The 21,730-nt window shown below is 43.1% G+C and overlaps 1 protein-coding gene across 1 annotated transcript in view; it reads right to left on the reverse strand.

The window, feature by feature from the left end:
* SFXN1 (sideroflexin 1) overlaps positions 1-21,730 on the reverse strand; it is a 78,305-nt gene that overhangs the window by 31,432 nt on the left and 25,143 nt on the right. Inside the window, exon 3 of the mRNA XM_073575245.1 lies at positions 2,398-2,568. Coding sequence (XP_073431346.1) covers positions 2,398-2,568 — 171 coding nt within the window. The remainder of the gene's footprint in view (positions 1-2,397; positions 2,569-21,730) is intronic.

A 21,730-nucleotide genomic window follows, 5' to 3' on the forward strand; every position in this document is an offset into this window, starting at 1 on the left:
AGGCTGCCTATGCGGCATCAGTAGTAAAAAGATCTAATGTTAAAAATAATAAAAAATAAAGAAAATCGGGTTATATTCACCTTCCGGCGTCCCACCCAGCTTTCCCGGGCCTCAGCGACGCTCCCGTTCCCAGTAATGCCTTGCGAGACCTTTGATGACGTCGCGGTCTCGCGATACTGTAGCGATCTCGCGAGGAATAGGGACTGCTACAGTATCGCGAGACCGCGACGTCATCAAAGGTCTCGCAAGGCATTACTGGGAACGGGAGCATCGCTGAGGCCCGGGAAGGCTGCGCGGGACACCGGAAGGTGAATATAACCCGATTTTTTACTTTTTATTCTATTTATTACAGGGATATGGTACCCACAGCCTGGAGGAGAGTCTCCTCTCCTCCACCCCCTGGGTACTATCCACAAATGTTCTGCTTACTTTTCGCATGGTGGGCACAGCTACATGCGGAAAGTAAGCAGAACAATGCATTCCTATGTGGAATGAATCACGGACCTGCCTGTTGTGTTCCTTGGTCTTCATGATGCACTCTGTGCTTCAAACAGAACCCTGAGACTCACAGAGCAGGTTTATATTTATCATCATTAGTCATTTAGGATAACATTGGGTCATTCAGAGTTCCACAATGAACTTCTGGAGTGAGTTTGCTGCACTGAAAGTAAAGGGGCCGAATAATATTGCACGCCCCACTTTTCAGTTTTTGAATTTCCACAAAAATCTAAAATAACCAATAAATTTCGTTCAACTTCACAATTGTGTCCCACTTGTTGTAGATTCTTCACCAAAAATTTACATTTGGTATCTTTATGTTTGAAGCATGATATGTGGGAAAAGGTTGAAAAGTTCCAGGGGGCAGAATACTTTCGCATGGCACTGTATATGTGCGAAGGTGGATCTCAAAAGTAGAATGTATGGCCAGAGCTGCTAAACTACTCCACGTAAAACATCTATACAATAAACATAAAAAGTAGAACACCCGCCCGTATATGTATGGCAAAATAAGTCGAGGAGAGAAAGACCAGGGGCTGACAGCACTTGACGTGCGTTTCGCATAGAAATGCTTCGTCCAGGGGTATTCAATTGAGTGAATAAAAACACATCCAAAGGCATATAAAAAAAAAAAAAAGCATGAACAAAACCTAAAAAGGTGCTCAATGCAGGCAGCTTTTTTTTTTTTTCAGCCGACACAGCGTTTTTCACATGAAACAAAAATACTGCAAGCAATTCTGTGCGACAATATCCTGTGAGTTATGTAGAGAGAAGGCCACAGGGAGTGAAACCGATCCAATGAAGCAAGATTGGAAGCCGAGGAGTCAGGGATGTCGTTTTTTGATGGGTGACTGACTGGGCTGCTAGACAATGGTATATCAAATCGGACACGCTTTTCTTGGTTTTCAATGGACAAGGAAAGGCATGTCTATAACATGGAAGAAAAAAAAAAAAAAAAAAAAGGACTTCTCACAAGTTATTGGGAGGAATCATAGTTTTACAGAGTTCCTTCTGGTGTAAAAATGACCTGGAATCGTGGTTGTACAGGTCAGTACGATTATGGCTTCCTACTGCATTTTTATTTTTTTTTTTTGCTCTGTTGCAAAGACCAAAAATCCGCAATTCTAGTGTTTAGCTTGACTTTCACAGACAATGGTTATATTTGAAAAAGGCAGGTGATGCAAATTTTTATATTTCAGTTTACTTTTTTCCCCCCAATTTTTTCTTTATTTTTTAATTTCCTAAGGCCTGTTTCACACTTCCGTTTTTGTGTCCGCCAAACGGATCCGTTTCCGTTTTTTTGACGGAAACTGATGCAAACGGATCCGTTTTTAAAAAAACGGATCAGTTTTTTTGACGGATCCGCGGTAACCACTAATGGAAGTCTATGGGACAAAAAAAACGGATCCTGCAAAAAAATGGCGGATCCGTTTTTTTACGGAAACCAACGGATTTTGACGGATTTGAAAAAACGGAAGTGTGAAACAGGCCTTAGGAAACATGATCCTGTTACTGTTCGATTGCTTGTATTATATAGTGAAAAAGATGTTCAATGCAGTCCGCCTGCGAGCTGGACTTCATAGCAGGACAACAATTCCAGAGGGGGACTTATTTAGCAGGTTGAAAAGAGCGCTAAGAATCACAAACTCTCCTGGCAGACTGAGCTCGCTGACAGATTCTCAGTGGATCCATTCTGCATCCAGCAACAGACAGTGGTTTCAGAGGACAAATGCTGTAAAGTTATTAAAATCCAATTGCCAAAATGATTTTTTTTTTTTTTTTTTGCCTAAAATACATAGATTTCAGTAAGAAAAAAAACGTGTCTCTAAAGATGAACAACCCCGTTTAGAAGGCCTGAAGCCAGAAATCTCTTTTCTCTTCTATCTAATTTAGCCTTACCTGTAAAAGGTCATCATGCATCCTGTGATGGTCATGTTCATTGGTACCTGAGCGGACATCCTTCCAATGAGAATCATCTTTTCACCAGTATCTGGGTGAAAGGCGGAATCATACACGTACTTTGCTCTCCATAATTCATCTTCTGTGACTCCAGGCTGCACAAATCCATTTCTACAAATGTCAAAAAATAAACATAAATTTTGTGAGATCTGAGCGTTTACTGCTGACCCAGCCCATTTGTTGGCGTTCGCAGATAAAAGTACGTGGGAGGATTTATTTTCCCCCAGTGTGGCTTTTCCATAGGCAGAGAGGCGCTGCCTGAAGAAGCTTACTGACTTGTTAGAATATTCCTTAGGTAACGATGAACGTGTCACCTGTGTACGAGTGCGTCTACATTTATGTGACGAAATATAGGAAATGGAAGGGGTTTTGCCGACGTAGAAAGCACAAGCTGCTGAACTCTGTAATTTACACCAAAAACAGAGAGAAAAGGGACAAAATATTTTGTGATACTTTGTCAGCCTCTATTGCTCTATTTAGGGATTCGTAATAATATTTTCATATTTTCTTAGTGACGAGTTATATTTAAATGATTGGGAATTACATTATTACGTCTAATCGTCACATAGAATATTTTTAATGTTTGTCCCTTTTCTCTCTGTTTTTGGTGTATATTGATGGTCTAGAGGTGTTTCCACTTGGCCATGTGGAATAATTTTTTGGTTGAACTCTGTAATTGGCTGCAGCGGTGATCTGTGTTGTGGTCGTGATGTCGCCACAGCAGCGCTAGATGAGGAACGGAGAGAGCCATCTCATTTGATCATTTTAGTTGATTGCCAGGCTCTGATTCATGCTGCCCTGGGTTAGGGCAGCATGAATCAAGTGACAATTTCCCTTTATTTTTTGGGCAAATTTTAGCCGGGACTGGCGGGTACGTATGTGTTCTACATACTCCAGGCCAGAGGCCGTATAGTGGCCGTGGCCTCGCTTCATACAGGAGCATGTGTAACTCATACATACCCTCCAGTCCTGGCTCAGAAACCTGTAACAAATCCTTGCAGCGCACAGTGCTTGCGCTGGAAGGGATTCATAAGTCTGCAGTCACACATGGACATAATGAAAATAAAGGATATGGTCTACAGAAGGCCTTAAAGGGGTTATTCTGAGCAAAAGGAAAGTTTTGCCAGTGGCTTGGTATGTTAAAAAGAAAAGGAAGCGGTAATCACCTCCCGGCACTTACCTGGATCTAGCGGAGGCCGGTCCGGAGGGGAGCAGTCACCGTTGAAGCAGCAACAGGACCATTAAAGCCTGTCCATGCGGTCAGGTGACTTACTGACTCCCTTCCATCGCAAGAACAGATCACGGAGTGGCCTGCGCTGTGAGGCGAGTTTCACTTTGGTATTTTTTAACATATTATGCCGCCAGGAAAATTTTCATTTTGTCCAGACAACCCCTTCAAGATTACTAACTAAAACACAACCTCAGATGAGCAACAACATATGACAAATTACACTGTCGTTATTTATTCACATTTTCATAAATGGGTATGGTCAGATAGTGATTCTAAATACAAGAATGTTTGCAGTTTACTGCTTATTAAAGTTTTTCATTAGTTCTCCATATTTTAATAAATCGCAAAGGGCACATTGATTCGCACGACCTGGTCCATCGGCCATGACAGTAATCTCGGGCCACAGGACGGTAGCCGTGAGAACCGCCTCTTATCCGACAGCATCTGCGGCTCTTCTTTTAATTAGCCAGCCTAGTGCAGCGTCACAAATCACTGCCTTGGAGACCAACCACCATTGCTAGACAGCAAAACATGCTCAGTGCTTACAAGCTCTTTACTATTGAGCTTGCGAGCACTGTATTGAAGATGGCAGGAATCACTGTCACAGTTTGAGCGCACTGCTTACAAACTAAACAGCAGCTGTGGTCAGTCTCCTAGGCAACAAGATGTAAGAAAAACAAACGTAAATTGCAATTAAGCTTGTTTTTTTCTTTTAAGTTCTGACAATATCCATCTATGAAGATGGTAATAAAAAAAAAAAAAAAAAAAAAAGTGAAAAGTCCTATTTAAAGACTTCAAAAATGATATTACAAAAGGAATTGCTGATGCCCATCAACGTGAGAAGACCATTTGCAAAATATTTGGAGTCCATAACTTCACAGCGAGAAAGATTATTCACAAGTGGAAAATATTCAATAAAGTTGTCAATTTTTCAAGGAGTAAATGTCCTTACAAAATGAACCTACGGTCAGACTAGGCAATGCTCAAACTGTAAAAAAAAAAAAACGAAAAGCTACAGTTCAGTCTCTAAAGGCTTCAGGAAGTATGTTAAAAGGGAATCGGTCACCCCATTTTTGGCCTATCAGCTGCCAGCACCGCCATCAGGGGCTTGTCTACAGCATCCTGTAATGCTGTAGATAAGCCCCCGATGTAACCTGAAAGAGAAGAAAAAGAAAGAAAAAAAAAAAAAAAATGATTATACTCACCCCGGCGTTCGGTCTGGTCCGATGGGTGTCGCCGTCCTGTCTGGCATCTCTCATCTTCATATGATGCTGTCCTCCTCCTTGCTTCTCCCTCGGCTCCTGCGCAGGCATACTTTATCTGCCCTGTTGAGAGCAGAGGAGTACTGCAGTGCACAGGCGCCGGACCTCTCTGACCTTTCCCGGCGCCTGCGCATTGCAGTACTCTGCTCTGCCCTCAACAGGGCAGATAAAGTATGCCTGCGCAGGAGCCGCAAGCAGGACGGCGGCATCGTATGAAGATGGGAGGCGCCGGACTGTGACACCCACCGCACCCGCCCCCCGGTGAGTATAATCTAACTTGTTTTTCTTATCTTTCAGGTTTCAGGTGGAAAGAGGGAGGCATATCTAAAGAAGAATATAATGCTATCTGCAGAACCTGCAGGGCACAAATCAGATTAGCTAAAGCGGACAATGAATTGAGGCTTGCAAGAGATGTCAAAAGCAATAATAAAGGATTTTGGGGATATGTCAAAAGTAAAAGAAAAGTCAAAGATGCTATAGGATTTTTACAGGATGAAAATGATGAAATGGTAAGACAGGATGTTGAGAAGGCCGAACTTTTAAATTCCTATTTTGCATCTGTTTTCTCTCAGAAAGGAAATGTAACATCAACTGTTCTTCACTGTCCTATTAAGGGAATAGAAGAATCCAGGATATCTATAAACAGAAATATAGTGAGGAAACACTTAGCTAACCTAAATGAATTCAAGTCTCCAGGTCCAGATGAATTACACCCCAGAGCACTGAAGGAGATAGCAGAAGAAATTTTTGAACCCCTCTCCATAATCTTTGAAAATTCTTGGAGAACAGGAGAAGTCCCAGAAGACTGGAGAAGAGCAAATATTGTCCCTATCTTCAAAAAGAGGAAGAAGGTGGACCCAGGCAACTATAGGCCGGTCAGTCTGACTTCTATACCAGGAAAGATCTTTGAGCAAATTATTAAACAACATGTATGTCAGTACCTGGATAAGAATGAAGTGATTAAACAGAGTCAGCATGGGTTTGTAACTAATAAGTCATGTCAGACTAACTTAATTTCCTTCTATGACAGAATCACTGATTGGGTGGATCAAGGAAATGCTGTAGATATAGTATATCTTGACTTCAGCAAAGCATTTGACAAAGTATCTCATACAATCCTTATTGAAAAAATGACTAAGTATGGAATGGACAAGGCAACTGTTAGGTGGAATCATAACTGGCTTAGTGATCGGACCCAAAGAGTGGTCCGTAAATGGCTGCACATCCAGCTGGAAGAAGGTCTCAAGTGGGGTACCACAAGGCTCTGTCCTGGGCCCTGTATTGTTCAACATCTTTATCAACGATTTAGATGAAGGAATTGAGGGTAAACTGATTAAATTTGCTGATGACACAAAGCTAGGAGGGATAGCTAATACTAGTGAAGAGAGAGAGAGGATTCAAAAAGATATAAATAAACTGGAGAAGTGGGCAGCAACTAACAGAATGGTTTTAACAGGGAAAAATGCAAAGTACTACATCTGGGCAATAAAAATGAAAAAAGCATATACAGAATCGGAGGAATAGGGCTAAGCAACAGCACATGTGAAAAAGACTTGGGTATACCAATAGATCACAGACTGAATATGAGTCAACAGTGTGATGCAGCAGCAAAAAAGGCAAATGCAATTCTAGGATGTATTAACAGAAGATTCTATGATTCATCGGGGGCTTATATACAGCATTACAGAGTTCTGTAGATAAGCCCCTGATGACGGTGGTCACAGCTTATAGGGCTAAAATGGGGTGACAGATTCCCTTTAAACGTTCAAGTTCATGACAGTACAAGTAAAAAAAAAATACTTTTTTGGGGCTTGTTTGGAAGGGTTGCCAAGAAAAGGCCCTTGCTAACTAAAAATAACAGCAGCAACGCTTAAGTTTGCAAAATTGCATCTGAACAAACCATGACTTCTGGAACAATGTCCTTTTAGACAAGAGGTAGGTGGAGATGTTTGGCCATAATGCCCAGCACCACCTCAGGTGAAACCCAAACAAGGCCTATCGACACAAATGCCTCATAAAGGACAGTGGAGGAGGAGTGATGATATGGGCCTGTTTTACAGCCACAGAACCAGGGCACTCATTCTGATTCATGGTTCATTTGATGATTTTTTTTTTTTTTTTTTTTTTTTTTTTTTTTTTTAAAGGATCAAGGTGTTGCAATGGCCCAGATTTCAACTCAATAGCAATCCTATGGCAGGAATAAAGAGAGCTGTGCATACACAAATGTCTAAATACCTGAATAAATAAGAGAAAATGATTAATAATAATGATTAATTAACGCCTTCACAAGCGGGCGATTTTCCGTTGTTCCGCCCCTTCTTCCCAGAGCCATAATTTGTTTTTTTTCTAGCTATATAGCTGTATGAGGGCTTTTTTTTGGGACAAGTTGATTGTGCCACACAGTTTAATGCAAAACAGAAGAAAGTATGAAAGTATGAAATTTTGATCGCGTTTTATTGTATCTTATTGCAATGTTGCGGAAGCAAAAAAAAGTCACTCTGGTGTTTTAATTTTACTTCTTCTCGTTACGCCATTTCAAGATCGAATTGATTAATTTTATACTTTTATACATCGTTGATAGTTTCTGAACTCCGCAATACCAAATATGTGCATTTTTATTATTTTATTTTTTATGGGGCAAAAGGGGGGAGATTTGGAAGTGTGTGTGTGTGTGTGTGTGTGTGTGTGTGTGTGTGTGTGTGTGTGGGGGGGGGGGGGGGGGGGGGGTTTATATATTTTACTTTCCACTGTATTCAACCCCTTAACGATCAAAGGTATTTTTGTTTTTGCACTTTCATTTTTTGCTCCCCTTCCCCCCAAAATGGCCATGTGAGGGCTTGTTTTTGCGTACTTTTGAACTACACCATTGATTTTAACATTTCGCGTTCCGGAAAACAGGAGAAAAATTCCAAGTGCGGTGAAATTGCAAAAAAAAAAAAAAAAAAAAAAAAAAAAAGTGCAATTCCACAGTTTTTTTTTTTTTTATCATGTTCAATAAATGCTAAAACTGACCTGCCATTGTGATAGTCCAGGTCATTAGAATAGAGTAGAAGTAAGCAAATTTGTTCAGATTCGGTTCCGAATACGATCAGAATGGAATTTTGTTTTTGCCATATTCGTCGAACACAGCTGAATGTCATTAGAGTCAATGAGAGTAGAAATTACCGAATATGTTCGGAACCGATCATAAGACAAACATTCGGCACAAATAGTGTTAGAATATGGCACGAATATGTCAAAATCAGATTCGGGGACAAAAAAACTAACAAATTCCCTCATCTCTAAATACGAGTTCAAACATGTATTTAAGTGGTGAAAATAAAATCCAAAGTTTATTGAAAAAAAAAAATTGCGCTATTTTCTGATACCTGTAGAGTCTCCATTTTTCGTGATCTTGGGTTGGGTGAGGGCTTATTTTTTTGCGTGCCGAGATGAGGTTTTTTAATGATTCACATGTAAAACGCCATGGAATAAATGGCACTATAATAATAAATATTATTAATACCATTTTTGTGCAGATACGGATCTTTTGATTGCCCGTTACTGCATTTTACAAAAAAAATGTAATTCTGGTGTTTTTACATTTTTTCTCATTACGACGTTTAATGATCGGGCTATTTTTTTTATTTTATTGATAGATCGGGCGATTCTGAAAGTGGCGATTCCAAATATGTGTTTGATTTTTTTTTATTGTTTTATTTTGAATAGAGAGAAAGGGGGTGATTTGAACTTTACATTTGTTTTAATATTTTAAAAACTTTTTTTTTTTTTTTTTACTTTTGGCATGCTTTAATAGTCTCCATGGGAGGCTAGAAGCTGCAATTGTCTGATCGGCTCTGCTACATACAGGCAGTGATCAGATGGCCTGTGTTTAACAAAAAATGCTCACTTGCTATGAGCACCGACCACCGGGCAGCGCTCATAGCAATCTGGCTATGACAACCATAGAGGTCTGCTGGAGACCTCTGGTTGTCATGCCAACCCATCGGTGACCCGCCATCACAGGACGGGGTCATCGATGGGTGGTAACAAGGGGAGTCCGACATCAGCATACTATTAATCCTCTTAGGACACTTGAAGCTGTGATCGTCCGATCAACTGTGCCATACGTACAGTATATCACAAAAGTGTATACATCCCTCACAGTTTTGTAAATTTTATTTTTATATCTTTTCACAGGACAACACTGAAGATATGACACTTTGATACAATGTAAAGCATTGCTTACATGTGCCAGCAATAGGCGCGAGTGGAATTGCGATCCACTCGCGCCTATTAACTAGCTAAAAACCGCTGTCAAGTGCTGACAACAGCATTTAACGCACACTTCCGGCCATCGGCCCTGTGGTCGGCACTCATAGCAATTACTGTCATTCTGCTACATAGAGGCGATTTGATCATCACCTCTATGTAGCAGAGCCGATCGCGCTATCGCCGCTTCTAGACTCCCATGGAGACTATTGAAGCATGCCAAAAGTAAAAACAAGTTTTTAAAAATATGGGGGGAAAAAAAAAAAAGTTTAACCCCTTCACTACCAAGGGTGGTTTGCACGTTAACTCCCGGGCCAATTTTTACAATTCTGACCACTGTCCCTTTATGAGGTCATAACTCTGAAACGCTTCCATGGATCCCGGTGATTCTGACATTGTTTTCTCGTGACATATTGTACTTCATGTTAGTGGTAAAATTTCATTCAAATAACTTGCGTTTATTTGTGAAAAAAAAAACGGAAATTTGGCGAAAGTTTTGAAAATTTCGCAATTTTCCAACTTTGAATTTTTATGCCCTTAAATCACAGCGATACGGCACACAAAAAACGTAATAAATAACATTTCCCACATGTTTACTTTACATCAGCACAATTTTGGAACCAAAATTTTTTTTTTGTTAGGAAGTTATAAGGGTTAAAAATTGACCAGCGATTTCTCATTTTTGCAACACCATTTTATTTTTAGGGACCACATCACATTTGAAGCCACTTTGAGGGGTCTATATGATAGAAAATACCCAAAAGTGACACCATTCTAAAAACTGCACCCCTTAAGGTGCTTAAAACCACATTGAAGTTTATTAACCCTTTAGGTGCGTCACAGGAATTTTTTGAATATTTTAAAAATAAAATGAACATTTAACTTTTTTTCACAAAAAAAATACTTCAGGTTCAATTTTCTTTATTTTACCAAGGGTAACAGGAGAATTTGGACTGCAAAAGTTAATGTGCAATTTGTCCTGAGTACGCTGATACCTGATATGTGGGGGGGGAACCACTGTTTCGGCGCATGGCAGACCTCAGTAGGGAAGGAGCGCAGTTTGACTTTTTCAATGCAAAATTGGCTGGAATTCAGATCGGACGCCATGTCACATTTGGAGAGCCCCTAATGTACCTAAACAGTGGAAACCCCCCCAAGTGACCCCATTTTGGAAACTAGACCCCCCAAGGAACTTATCTAGATATGTGGTGAGAACTTTGAACCCCCAAGGGCTTCACAGAAGTTTATAACATACAGCCGTACAATTAAAAAATCATATTTTTTCCACAAAAATGATCTTTTCACCCTCAATTCTTATTTTTCCAAGAGTAACAGGACCCTAAAAGATATTGTGCAATTTATCCTGAGTGCGCTGATACCCCACATGTGGGGGTAAACCACTATTTGGGCGCAAGGCAGAGCTCGGAAGGGAAGCAGTACCATTTGACGTTTTTGGCTGGAATTGAGATTGGACACCATGTCGCGTTTGGAAAGCCCCTGATGTACCAAAACATTAGAAACCCCCCACAAATGACACCATTTTGGAAACTAGACCCCCCCCCCAGGGAACTTATCTAGATGTGTGGTGAGCACTTTGAACCCCCCAGTGCTTCACAGAAGTTTATAACGCCCGGGCGTGAAAATAAAAAAATCGTATTTTTTCCACAAACATCATCTTTTAGTCCCCATTTTTTTTATTTTCCCAAGGGTAACAGGAGAAATTGGACCCCAAAAGTTGTTGTCCAATTTGTCCTGAGTACGCTGACACCCCATATGTGGGAGAAAACTACTGTATGGGGGACACGTCGGGGCTCGGAAGGGAAGTAGTGACGTTTTGGAATGCAGACTTTGATGGAATGGTCTGCGGGTGTCATGTTGCCTTTGGAGAGCCCCTAATGTACCTAAACAATGGAAACCCCCCACAAGTGACCCCATTTTGGAAACTAGACCCCCCACGGAACTTATCTAGATGTGTGGTGAGCACTTTGAACCCCCAAGTGCTTCACAGAAGTTTATAACGCCTGGGCGTGAAAATAAAAAAATCATTTTTTTCCGCAAAAATGATATTTTTGCCCCCAATTTTTTATTTTCCTAAGGGTAACAGGAGAAATTGGACCCCAAAAGTTGTTTTGTAATTTGTCCTGAGTAGGCTGATACCCCATATGTGGGGGTAAAACACTGTTTGGGCGCATGGCAGAGCTTGGAAGGGAAGGAGCACCATTTGACTTTTTCAACGCAGAATTGGCTGGAATTGAGATCAGACGCCATGTTGCATTTGGAGAGCACCTGATGTGCCCAAACAGTGGAAACCCCCCAATTATAACTCCAACCCTAACCCCAACACTCCCCTAACCCTAATCTGAGCCCTAGCGGGAAAATGGAAATAAATACATTTTCTTTTAGTTTTATTATTTTTCCCTAACTAAGGCCTGTTTCACACTTGCTTTTTTTTGCAGCGCGTTTTTCCCGCAAAAAAACGCATTGAAAAATGCATACAAAAGCATACAACTGCTGCGTTTTTTTCAAGCATTTTTATGAGCATGCATGAAAAAAACGCAGCGTTTTTATGCGTTTGTATGCGTTTTTAGTGCGTTTTTACCGCGTTTGCGTTTTTTTCCAACATTAGGTGGCCCCTCACACTAACCCAAACCATGACTTTACTAACCCTAACCCTAACCCTAACCAAACCATACTTAACCCTAACCCTGACCCTGACCCTAACCCTAACCCTTAACCAAACCATACTTAACCCTAACCCTGACCCTAACCCTTAACCAAACCATACTTAACCCTAACCCAAACCCTAACTAACCTTAACCCTAACCCTGACCCTAACCCTAACCCTGACCCTAACCCTAACCCTTAACCAAACCATACTTAACCCTAACCCTGACCCTAACCCTAACCCTGACCCTAACCCTTAACCAAACCATACTTAACCCTAACCCTGACCCTAACCCTAACCCTTAACCAAACCATACTTAACCCTAACCCTAACCCTTAACCAAACCATACTTAACCCTAACCCTGACCCTAACCCTAACCCTGACCCTAACCCTTAACCAAACCATACTTAACCCTAACCCTGACCCTAACCCTAACCCTAACCCTAACCCTAAACCCCCTTAACTAACCCTAACCCAAACCCCTAAATTCCATGGTTAACAAAAAAACACGCATGTGCAAAAAAACGCATACATAAGCATGCCAATGCGCACATATGCGCACCCATAGACTTACATTGGGTGTCTTGCTGTAAAAAAACGCATTGCGCGCGCATGCGTTTTTTTGAGGCAAATCGGACGCACAAAAAATGCCACAAGTTACATTTTGTGCGCCCGAGCGCATACCGCAAAAAAACGCATGCGCGGTAAAACGCGTACAAACGCATGTGTATGCGCACATAAGCGCATCCCATGCAAAGTATAGGAAAAAAAAAGCATGCGCTATTTAGCGCTAAATTACCGCGAAAAAAAACGCAAATGTGAAACCTGCCTAAGGGGGTGATAACGGGGGGTTTGATTTACTTTTTATGGCGGTTTTTATGTTTGGTGGCTGTCACACGCTAAAAGACGCTTTTTATTGTAAAAATAGTTTTTGCATCACCACATATTGTGAGCTATAATTTTTCCGTATTTTGACCCACCAAGTCATGTGAGGTCTTATTTTTTGCGGGACGAGTTGACGTTTTTATTGGTATCATTTTCGGGCACGTGACATTTTTTGATCGCTTTTTATTCCGATTTTTGGGACGCAGAATGAACAAAAACCAGCGTTTCATGAATTTCTTTTGGGGGGGGTGCGTTTAAACCGTTCCGCGTGCGGTAAAATTGATAAAGCGGTTTTATTCTTCGGGTCGGTACGGTTACAGCAATACCTCATTTAGGTCGTTTTTTTATGCTTTGTCGGTTTTTTGCAATGAAAACAATTTTATATAAAAAATAATTATTTTTGTATCGCTTTATTCTGCGAGCTATAACTTTTTTATTTTTTTGCGGATGACGCTGTATGGCGGCTCGTTTTTTGCGGGACAAGATGACGTTTTCATCGGTACCATGGATATTTATATGCGTCTTTTTGATCGCGCGTCATTGCACTTTTTGTTCGGTGGTATGATAAATCATTTTTTGCTTCGTTTTTATTTTTATTTTTTAAGGGGTGCGCTAAAGGGGTTAACTAATGGGACAGTTTTATAGGGCGGGTTGCTACGGACGCGGCGATACCAAATATGTGTACTTTTATTGTTTTTTTTTTTATTTTGAAAAAATGGATTTATTGGAGAATATTTTTTTTTTTCTTTTACTAATTTATTTAGCTTTTTTTTTTTAAATTATTTTTAACTTTTTTTTTTTTTTTTTTTTACGTTATTACCTTGTCCCAGGTGGGACATCACTGTCCTGTGACAGATCAGCAATCTGTCACAGGCAGTTCTGCAGACTTCCTCATGCCTGCGCTTTGCAGGCAGTGAGGAAGTCAGCTCCCTACAGGCCCCCGAAGGCCCCCGTCGCCATCTTGGATCCGGGGGCCTGTAGGGAGAGAGCCCCCCGTAGCAGCGCTGCACATTGCGCTGCCGTGGGGGGCTCAGGGAAGCACGGAGGGAGCCCCCTCCCTGCCGATGCTTCCCTTTAACCCCCAATACACAGCGATCGCGTTTGATCGTGGTGTACAAGGGGTTAACGTATCGGGGGCGGTCCGTGACCGCCCCTGACACATGGTGCCGGGTGTCAGCTGTGATAATCAGCTGACACCCGGCCGCGATCAGCGGCGCTCTCCACGTGGGCGCCGCTGATCGCTGGGACGTAATATTCCGTCCATGGTAATTAGGTCCAGGGTCACATGGACGGAATATTACGTCCATTGTAGGTAAGGGGTTAAATCACCCCCCCTTTTGCCCCATTCAAAATAAAATAAAATAAAAAAAAATCAAAAACAGACATATTTGGTATCGCTGCATTCAGAATCACCCGATCAATTAAAAAAAGATTTAACCTGATCGCTAAACGGTGTAGCGAGAAAAAAAACAAAACGCCAAACGTATTTTTGGTCTCTTTGACATTGCATTAAAATGCAATAATGGGCGATCAAAAAAGCATACCGCATATACGCGTGTATAAGCCGAGATTTTCAGCCCATTTTTTTGGGCTAAAAGTCCCCCTCTCGGTGGGGGAGAGGGGCTGTCAGAGATCATACTGACCCCCCCTGGCGCGGTCTTTGCAGCCCCCTCGCTTCTCCCACGGTCTCCCTTCCTGCCTTCAGCGGTAACGTGGTACCGCTCACTAAACTCATGAATATGCGCATATTCATGAGTTTACGTGTAAAGAAAAAGCTGTCATATCCATACTGCTAATGGAGGCTGAACCCCGTGACACAGGGTATAAATCCACATGGAAGGAAAGAAGACCATAGCACTCACCGATCCAGGTGAAAAAGTCCGCTTTATTTAGCAATCCACATTAAAACTTCATGGCCGGGAGGCTGGAGGGAGGAGTGAGTAGTACTGACCCGTTGAAGTGCTAGTAGGTACGAAACGGCCGTCAGACTTTGCTCACTCCTCCCTCCAGCCATGAAGTTTTAGCGTGGATTGCTAAATAAAGCGGACGTTTCCACCTGGATCGGTGAGTGCTATGGTCTTCTTTCCTTCCATGTGGATATTCATGAGTTTAATGAGTGGTATCATGTGACCGCTGAAGGAAGGAAGAGCTGCCGGAGACCGTGGGAATTGTAGAAGCGGGGCTGCAGAGACCGCGCCAGGAAGGGGTAAGTATATCCAATATTCACCTGTTCGGGGTCCATCGCTGCTCACCGCTGTCTGCTGTGTCAGTGACGTTTAGGCAGCAGGGGGTGCGGTGACGTGGTTAGTGTGCGCTGCGCCCTCTGCTGGCTGAACAGTCACTGACACAGGAAGTGGCAGACAACGATGAGCAGCAATGGACCCCGGACAGGTGAATATCTCAGGCATAATCTATGGGGCAGCATATGGGGGCATGATCTATGGGGCAGCATATGGGGGCATAGTCTATGGGGCAGCATATGAGGGCATAATGTATGGAGCCAGGGCCGGTGTCAGCACCCGGACAAGTGCCGGGGCCCTGACGAGACGGGGGGGGGGGCACTCACGCTGTTTAGGATACCCGCTGCCACGCCCTCCATGCACCGACCCCATTCTCGCCCAGTCGCCCTCCATGCACCGACCCCAGAGAGTCCCGCCGCAGCCTGCAATGATGTTCCAGGAGGAGGTCACAGGAGGGGAGGAGTCAGGGGGTCACATGATCAGGGGCCTCAGTGTATGCAGGACGCTGCTGTGAGTCATGGTGCTGGATGAGGGAAGCTTCTGTATGTTGTCCGGAGGGGTTTACAGGAGAGGGATGTAGCGGAACCGCGTGTGTACGAGGTGTTCGGAGCGGAACCGCGCGTGTACGGAGCGGAACCGCGCGTGTACGGAGCGGAACCGCGCGTGTACGGAGCGGAACCGCGCGTGTACGGGGTGCACGGAGCGGAACCGCGCGTGTACGAGGTGCACGGAGCGGAACCGCGCGTGTACGAGGTGCACGGAGCGGAACCGCGCGTGTACGAGGTGCACGGAGCGGAACCGCGCGTGTACGAGGTGCACGGAGCGGAACCGCGCGTGTACGAGGTGCACGGAGCGGAACCGCGCGTGTACGAGGTGCACGGAGCGGAACCGCGCGTGTACGAGGTGCACGGAGCGGAACCGCGCGTGTACGAGGTGCACGGAGCGGAACCGCGCGTGTACGAGGTGCACGGAGCGGAACCGCGCGTGTACGAGGTGCACGGAGCGGAACCGCGCGTGTACGAGGTGCACGGAGCGGAACCGCGCGTGTACGGAGGTGCACGGAGCGGAACCGCGCGTGTACGGAGGTGCACGGAGCGGAACCGCGCGTGTACGAGGTGCACGGAGCGGAACCGCGCGTGTACGAGGTGCATTTATTTTTCTCTACCACTGTTTTTTTCTGTCCACTCTCTCTCCCTCTGTTTTTTTTCCCCCACTTTCTCTCTGTTCTTTTTTTCTGTCTACTCTTTCTTTCTCTCTGTTCTTTTTCTTTCTTACTCTGTTCTTTCTTTCCTCTTTCTCTCTGTTCTTTCCCCTCTCTTTTGCTGTTCTCTCTCTGTTCTTTCTTTCCCCTCTCTTTCTTTCCCTTCTTTCTGTTCCTTCCACTCTCTCTCTACCCCTCTTCTTTCTTTCCCCTCTTTCTTTTTTTCTCTGTCCACTCTCTCTGTTCTTTCTCCCTCTCTGATCTTTCTTTCCCCTTTCTTTCTCTCTGTTCTTTATTTCCCCTCTGTTTCTCTCTATTCTTTCTTTTGCCTCTTTCTTTCTCTCTCTGTTCTTCCTTTCTTTCTCTCTGTTGTTTCTTTCCCTTCTTTCTCTTTCTGTTCTCTCTGCTTTTTCTCTCTCATCCTTCTTTCATACGAACACTACTAATCAATAGCTTCCTTCACATGGACGTGTTTTCCCACAGAGCGTGTGTCCGTGTGGATCACATGCATGTCCGTGTGATCTACACGGAGACAAGTCCGTTTTTGTCCGGCACCACGGATGCCACACGGCATGAATTGTGGTATGTGTTAAAAGGGGGGGGGGGGGCACTGAGACTCTTTCGCCCGGGGCCCTCTATGGAGCATCTTATGGGGCCTAATCTATGAAGCATCTTATGGGGGCATAATCTGTGGAGCATCTTATGGGGCCATAACCTTTATAGAGCATTATATGGGGCATATTATTCTATGGAGCATCTTATGGGGGCATTATTAACCTTTGTGCAGCATTATATGGGGTGTATTTTGTAAGGAGCATCTTATGGGGCCCATAATGAACTGTATGGTGCATTATATGGGGTTCCTGATTCAATATGGATATTCAAAAACATTTAACCTACTGATGTCTCAATTAATTATACTTTTGTTGGTATCTATTTTTATTTTTTGAAATTTACCAGTAGCTGCTGCATTTTCCATCCTAGGCTTATACGCGAGTCAATAAGTTTTCCCAGTTCTTTGTGGCAAAATTGGGGGGGGGGGGGTCGGCTTATACACGAGTATATATGGTATCTGCACCAAAATGGTATAATTAAAACAGTCAGCTCAGCGCGCAAAAAATAAGCCTTCACCCAACCCGAGATCACGGAAAATGGAGACGCTACAGGTCTCGGAAAATTGCACAATTTTTTTTTTTTTTTTTTAGCAAACTTTGGAATTTTTTTTTCACCACTTTGATAAAAAAGAACCTAGACATGTTTGGTATCTATGAACTCGTAATGACCTGGAGAATCATAATGGCAGGTCAGTTTTAGCATTTAGTGAACTTAGCTAAAAAGCCAAACAAAAAACAAGTGTGGGATTGCACTTTTTTGCAATTTCACCGAACTTGGAATTTTTTTCCCCGTTTTCGAGCACACGACATGGTAAAACCAATGGTGTCATTTAAAAGTACAACTCGCCCCGCAAAAGTTAAGCCCTCACACGGCCATATTGAAGGAAGAAAAAAAAAAAAAAAGTTATGGCTCTGGGAAGAAGGGGAGCGAAAAACAAAAACCAGGAAAAGCTCCAATCATTAAGTGGTTAATGGCTGTGTGATGAGTCATTTAGGCCTCTTTCACACTTCCGTTTTTTACAATCAGTCAAAATCCGCCAGGTTTTGAAAAAAACGGATCTGCAATTTTTTTTTAGCGGATCCGTTTTTTTCCCCATTGACTTTCATTACTGGCGGATCTTGACAGATTGCCGTCCGTTGCATCCGTTTTTGTGAGGATCCGCCATAATGTTGCTGTCCGTCACCATCCTTAAAGATTTCCAAACGGAGCTTGCAACGTTTTTTTGGCCGGCGGATCCTCCAGACACTGATTTAACCCGAAATTCTGTCTGGGTGCCGGACAAAAAAAAAAAAAAAATTCTCTCTCCCCCCCCGAGCGGATCCGTCAAAAAAGTCACATCAGTTAAGAACGGATCCGCTTGTCCGCCTTTTTGGCGGATTTTAACTGACACAAAAAACTGAAGTGTGAAACAGGTAGAGGGCACACCACGTTTACACGGTTATAAAAGATGTACACTCACTACTTTATATTGTATCAAAGTGTCATATCTCAGTGTCGGGCGCACTGATGGGCAAGATCAATAACGCTCTTCTTGTCTGGGCATGTTAAATGCTGCGGTCATCAATTGACAGTGGCATTTAACTTGTTAACAGCCACAAATGGATCTCAGATTAACTCAGTCATCTAGTACGTGGAATGCAGGCTCAGCGTGCGGGATAACAAAGGCAGGGAGAAGACCGAAGAAGAGATTAAAGCTTCAACTTAAACCCGATTTTTGGTCTTTCCGGTTTTGGCAATTTTATAAAGCGATCAGAGGTCAGGTCCAACCCCTCTAACCGAAAGATACTTCTATTTTGGGGGCAAGGCTGGTCTCTGCTTGCTGTGTGCTTTCCTTACAATGTGCTCTGTTACAGTCTCGTCACTTCTCATCAAAGATGACGAGGAAGCGCACGGTCACTGTGCACTCAGAAGAAGGAGGTCATACTCAGCACATTTCGGAATTAACAACGGACGCATGCTCAGTAGAGCAAAGACTAGCCCAGGCGTCCAATGGACGTCTCTGATGACGTTTTATTTCACAGTGGGGACAGGGGCTGTGGAAGTGTCAGCCGCCTCTGTCCTCTGATGTGCTGGTTGAATATCCTAGCATGCACTGGGGATTCTCACAAAGCATCATCAAAACAGAAATAATGAAGCTAAAATAAAATAAAGCAGTTATTTTACAGAAGGAAGAGTAAGCAATTTGTAATTAAATTATAATAGAAAAACTGCTATATTATCAAAATCAATAGAGAGAAATGTAATATGAACATCAATATTAGTTTTGAAGCACCCCTTTAAGTGCATTTCTATTCCGCACAAGAATAAAGGTACAATGACTACATAAAAGCCAATACCAGTACATGACACCCTGGCCAGGCCCCTCCTTTATATATAAACTATGGGGTTGGCAGAGTATTCATGCTAGGTAGCAAAACAAACAAATGAAAATGTGACAAACATGTTTTCTTGATGTTTACACTGTGATAGCAAAGTGGTGAGAACGATTAACCATTCCTGACACAGCTATATAGGTAGCGTTTAGCATGCTTCTCTGCACTACTGTAATGCTACAGGGACAATACACCAAAATAAAAGTTACAGCTAAATAAATGATTAACCTTCGCATTCTGTTAAAAAGGACATTTAGGAGGAGCATTATAGAAGAGTACGGCAACTAAACAGCATGGATTAGCACACTCTCTGACATGCTGATTGCCTGGCACACAAAAAAATAACATGATCCCACTGAAACACATGACAAGGGAGGTTTGACAATTTTTTTTTTTTACATTAATGACAGTATTAAGGGGAATCCGTTGGTTCGACTACACAGCTAGTTTGCAGTGTAGGGAAAAGGAAAAAATGCCAGGGAGGAAGAAGTTTGGGAAGTGCTACTAACAGCTAGTGAACTGTCAGTAAGGCCTCATTCACATGTCTTTATTTTGCATGTGTTTGAAAGCCAAAACCAGGAGTGGAATTTACAGAGAAAACCTATAACTGAAAGACAGACACCTGTTCTGTGTTTTACAGACAGTCCTGGTTTTGGCATACAAATACTGATGAACAGCGGGAGGTTCAGCTGTATGGAGAGTAAAGCGCGGTTTATTTCCTTACCCGACCTAGCTATAACAATTAATGACATCACACTTTCCCCAGTACTGGAAGTCCGCTGCCTCGGAGTAACCTTTGACTCTGCCCTGTCCTTCAAACCGCATATCCAAGCTCTTTCTACCTCCTGTCGCCTCCAGCTCAAAAATATTTCCAGAATCCGCCCTTTCCTCAACCCTCAATCTACTAAAATGCTTGTGCATGCCCTCATCATCTCCCGCCTCGACTACTGCAATTGTTTTCTGTGGTCTCCCTGCTAACACCCTCGCACCTCTCCAGTCCATCCTTAACTCTGCCGCCCGACTAATTCATCACTCTCCTCGCTACTCCCCTCTGCAAATCTCTTCACTGGCTCCCATTCCCTCAGCGTATCCAGTTCAAACTACTAATACTGACCTACAAGGCCATCTATAACCTGTCTCCCCCATATGTCTCTGAACTAATCTCCCGATACCTTCCCTCACGTAATCTCCGGTCCTCCCAAGACCTCCTCCTCTCCTCCACACTTATTCGCTCCTCACCCAACCACCTCCAAGACTTCTCCCGAATAGACCCTATTCTCTGGAATTCTTTGCCCCAACAAGTCCGACTATCAACCACATTTGGATCCTTCAGACGGAACCTGAAAACCCACCTTTTCAAGAAAGCGTACAGCCTGCAATGACCCCGATACCTCCTTCTCTCTCACCACTACCGGTGATATCACCTCAACCAACACCGGAAATGCTGCAACCCACCAACCTACTGTCTCCTTCCCCACCATCGTGTAGCATGTAAGCCTGAAAGGGCAGGGTCCTCTCTCCCCTTTGTATCAGTCTGTCATTGTTAGTTTGTTTACTGTAAGTGATATCTGTAATTTGTATGTAACCCCTTCTCATATACAGCACAATGGAATCAATGGTGCTATATAAATAAATAATTTATAATAAACTGTGCCTGTGGACCAAGATTTTCTAAAAGGGGACAATCCTTTTACCATCAAACATATTCAAAGTGGTTGAAAGCTATAAAGTGTTAATAAAGGTTATTTTACGTGCAGATTCTAAAAATTATAGTGTGTCGGTCTTCAGAAACCCCCTGTGATCACCTGGCATTTCCTGGAGTACATGCTGTTGACCACTCATATGAATGGGTGAAAAGCGCTGCAAAAACGGTGAACAAAAAAAAAAAAAACAATTTGAAATTGTCGCCCGCCGCGCCTGCCCAGTAGCAGCTATCGGTGATGTATGTTATATATCGGAAAGGGGTTGTGTGGCCTTAGGCTACAAATCTGCAGTTACTATATGTAACTGCAGACTTGTGAATCCTCACAGAGCGCACAATGTGAAGTGTGAGGATTCTCAGGGGCTGGGAATGGAGTGCCCATCACCACAAGTATGCGATTTGCCTAAATGCAGTCACGTGTCGACTAAGCATTTTGAGCGAGGCTGAAACGTGGCCGAAAGAATGCAAATTGCATACTTGAAATCACATGACCCCCCACTCCCGATGCCGGAGAATCCTCACAGAGTACAGTGCATAGAGTGATTGTAGACTTATAGTCTAGGACAGGACATCCCCTTTAAGGATTTGCGCACTTGTGTCTACATCTGTCATCATTTCTTCCGGTGTAGCACAATCACACTGTAATCTCAGAGTTTCCTATATATAATTCCCTGTCTGATGACATTACTTTTGCTGCAGGATATATACTTGACCTGGGGAGAAACATGCAACAGATCTAATTCTTTCCTTGACATTGCCAGTGACAGGCAGTTGTGACAGACAAAACTCAATTGTAAGAAAAACACATTATATGGCTGAGCTCCCATTTACTGTGCATCCAGCTGGGT

Source organism: Dendrobates tinctorius, unplaced genomic scaffold (assembly GCF_039654945.1).
Source record: "Dendrobates tinctorius isolate UK_male_01 unplaced genomic scaffold, ASM3965494v1 ptg000043l, whole genome shotgun sequence".
NCBI classification, from domain to species: domain Eukaryota; kingdom Metazoa; phylum Chordata; class Amphibia; order Anura; family Dendrobatidae; genus Dendrobates; species Dendrobates tinctorius.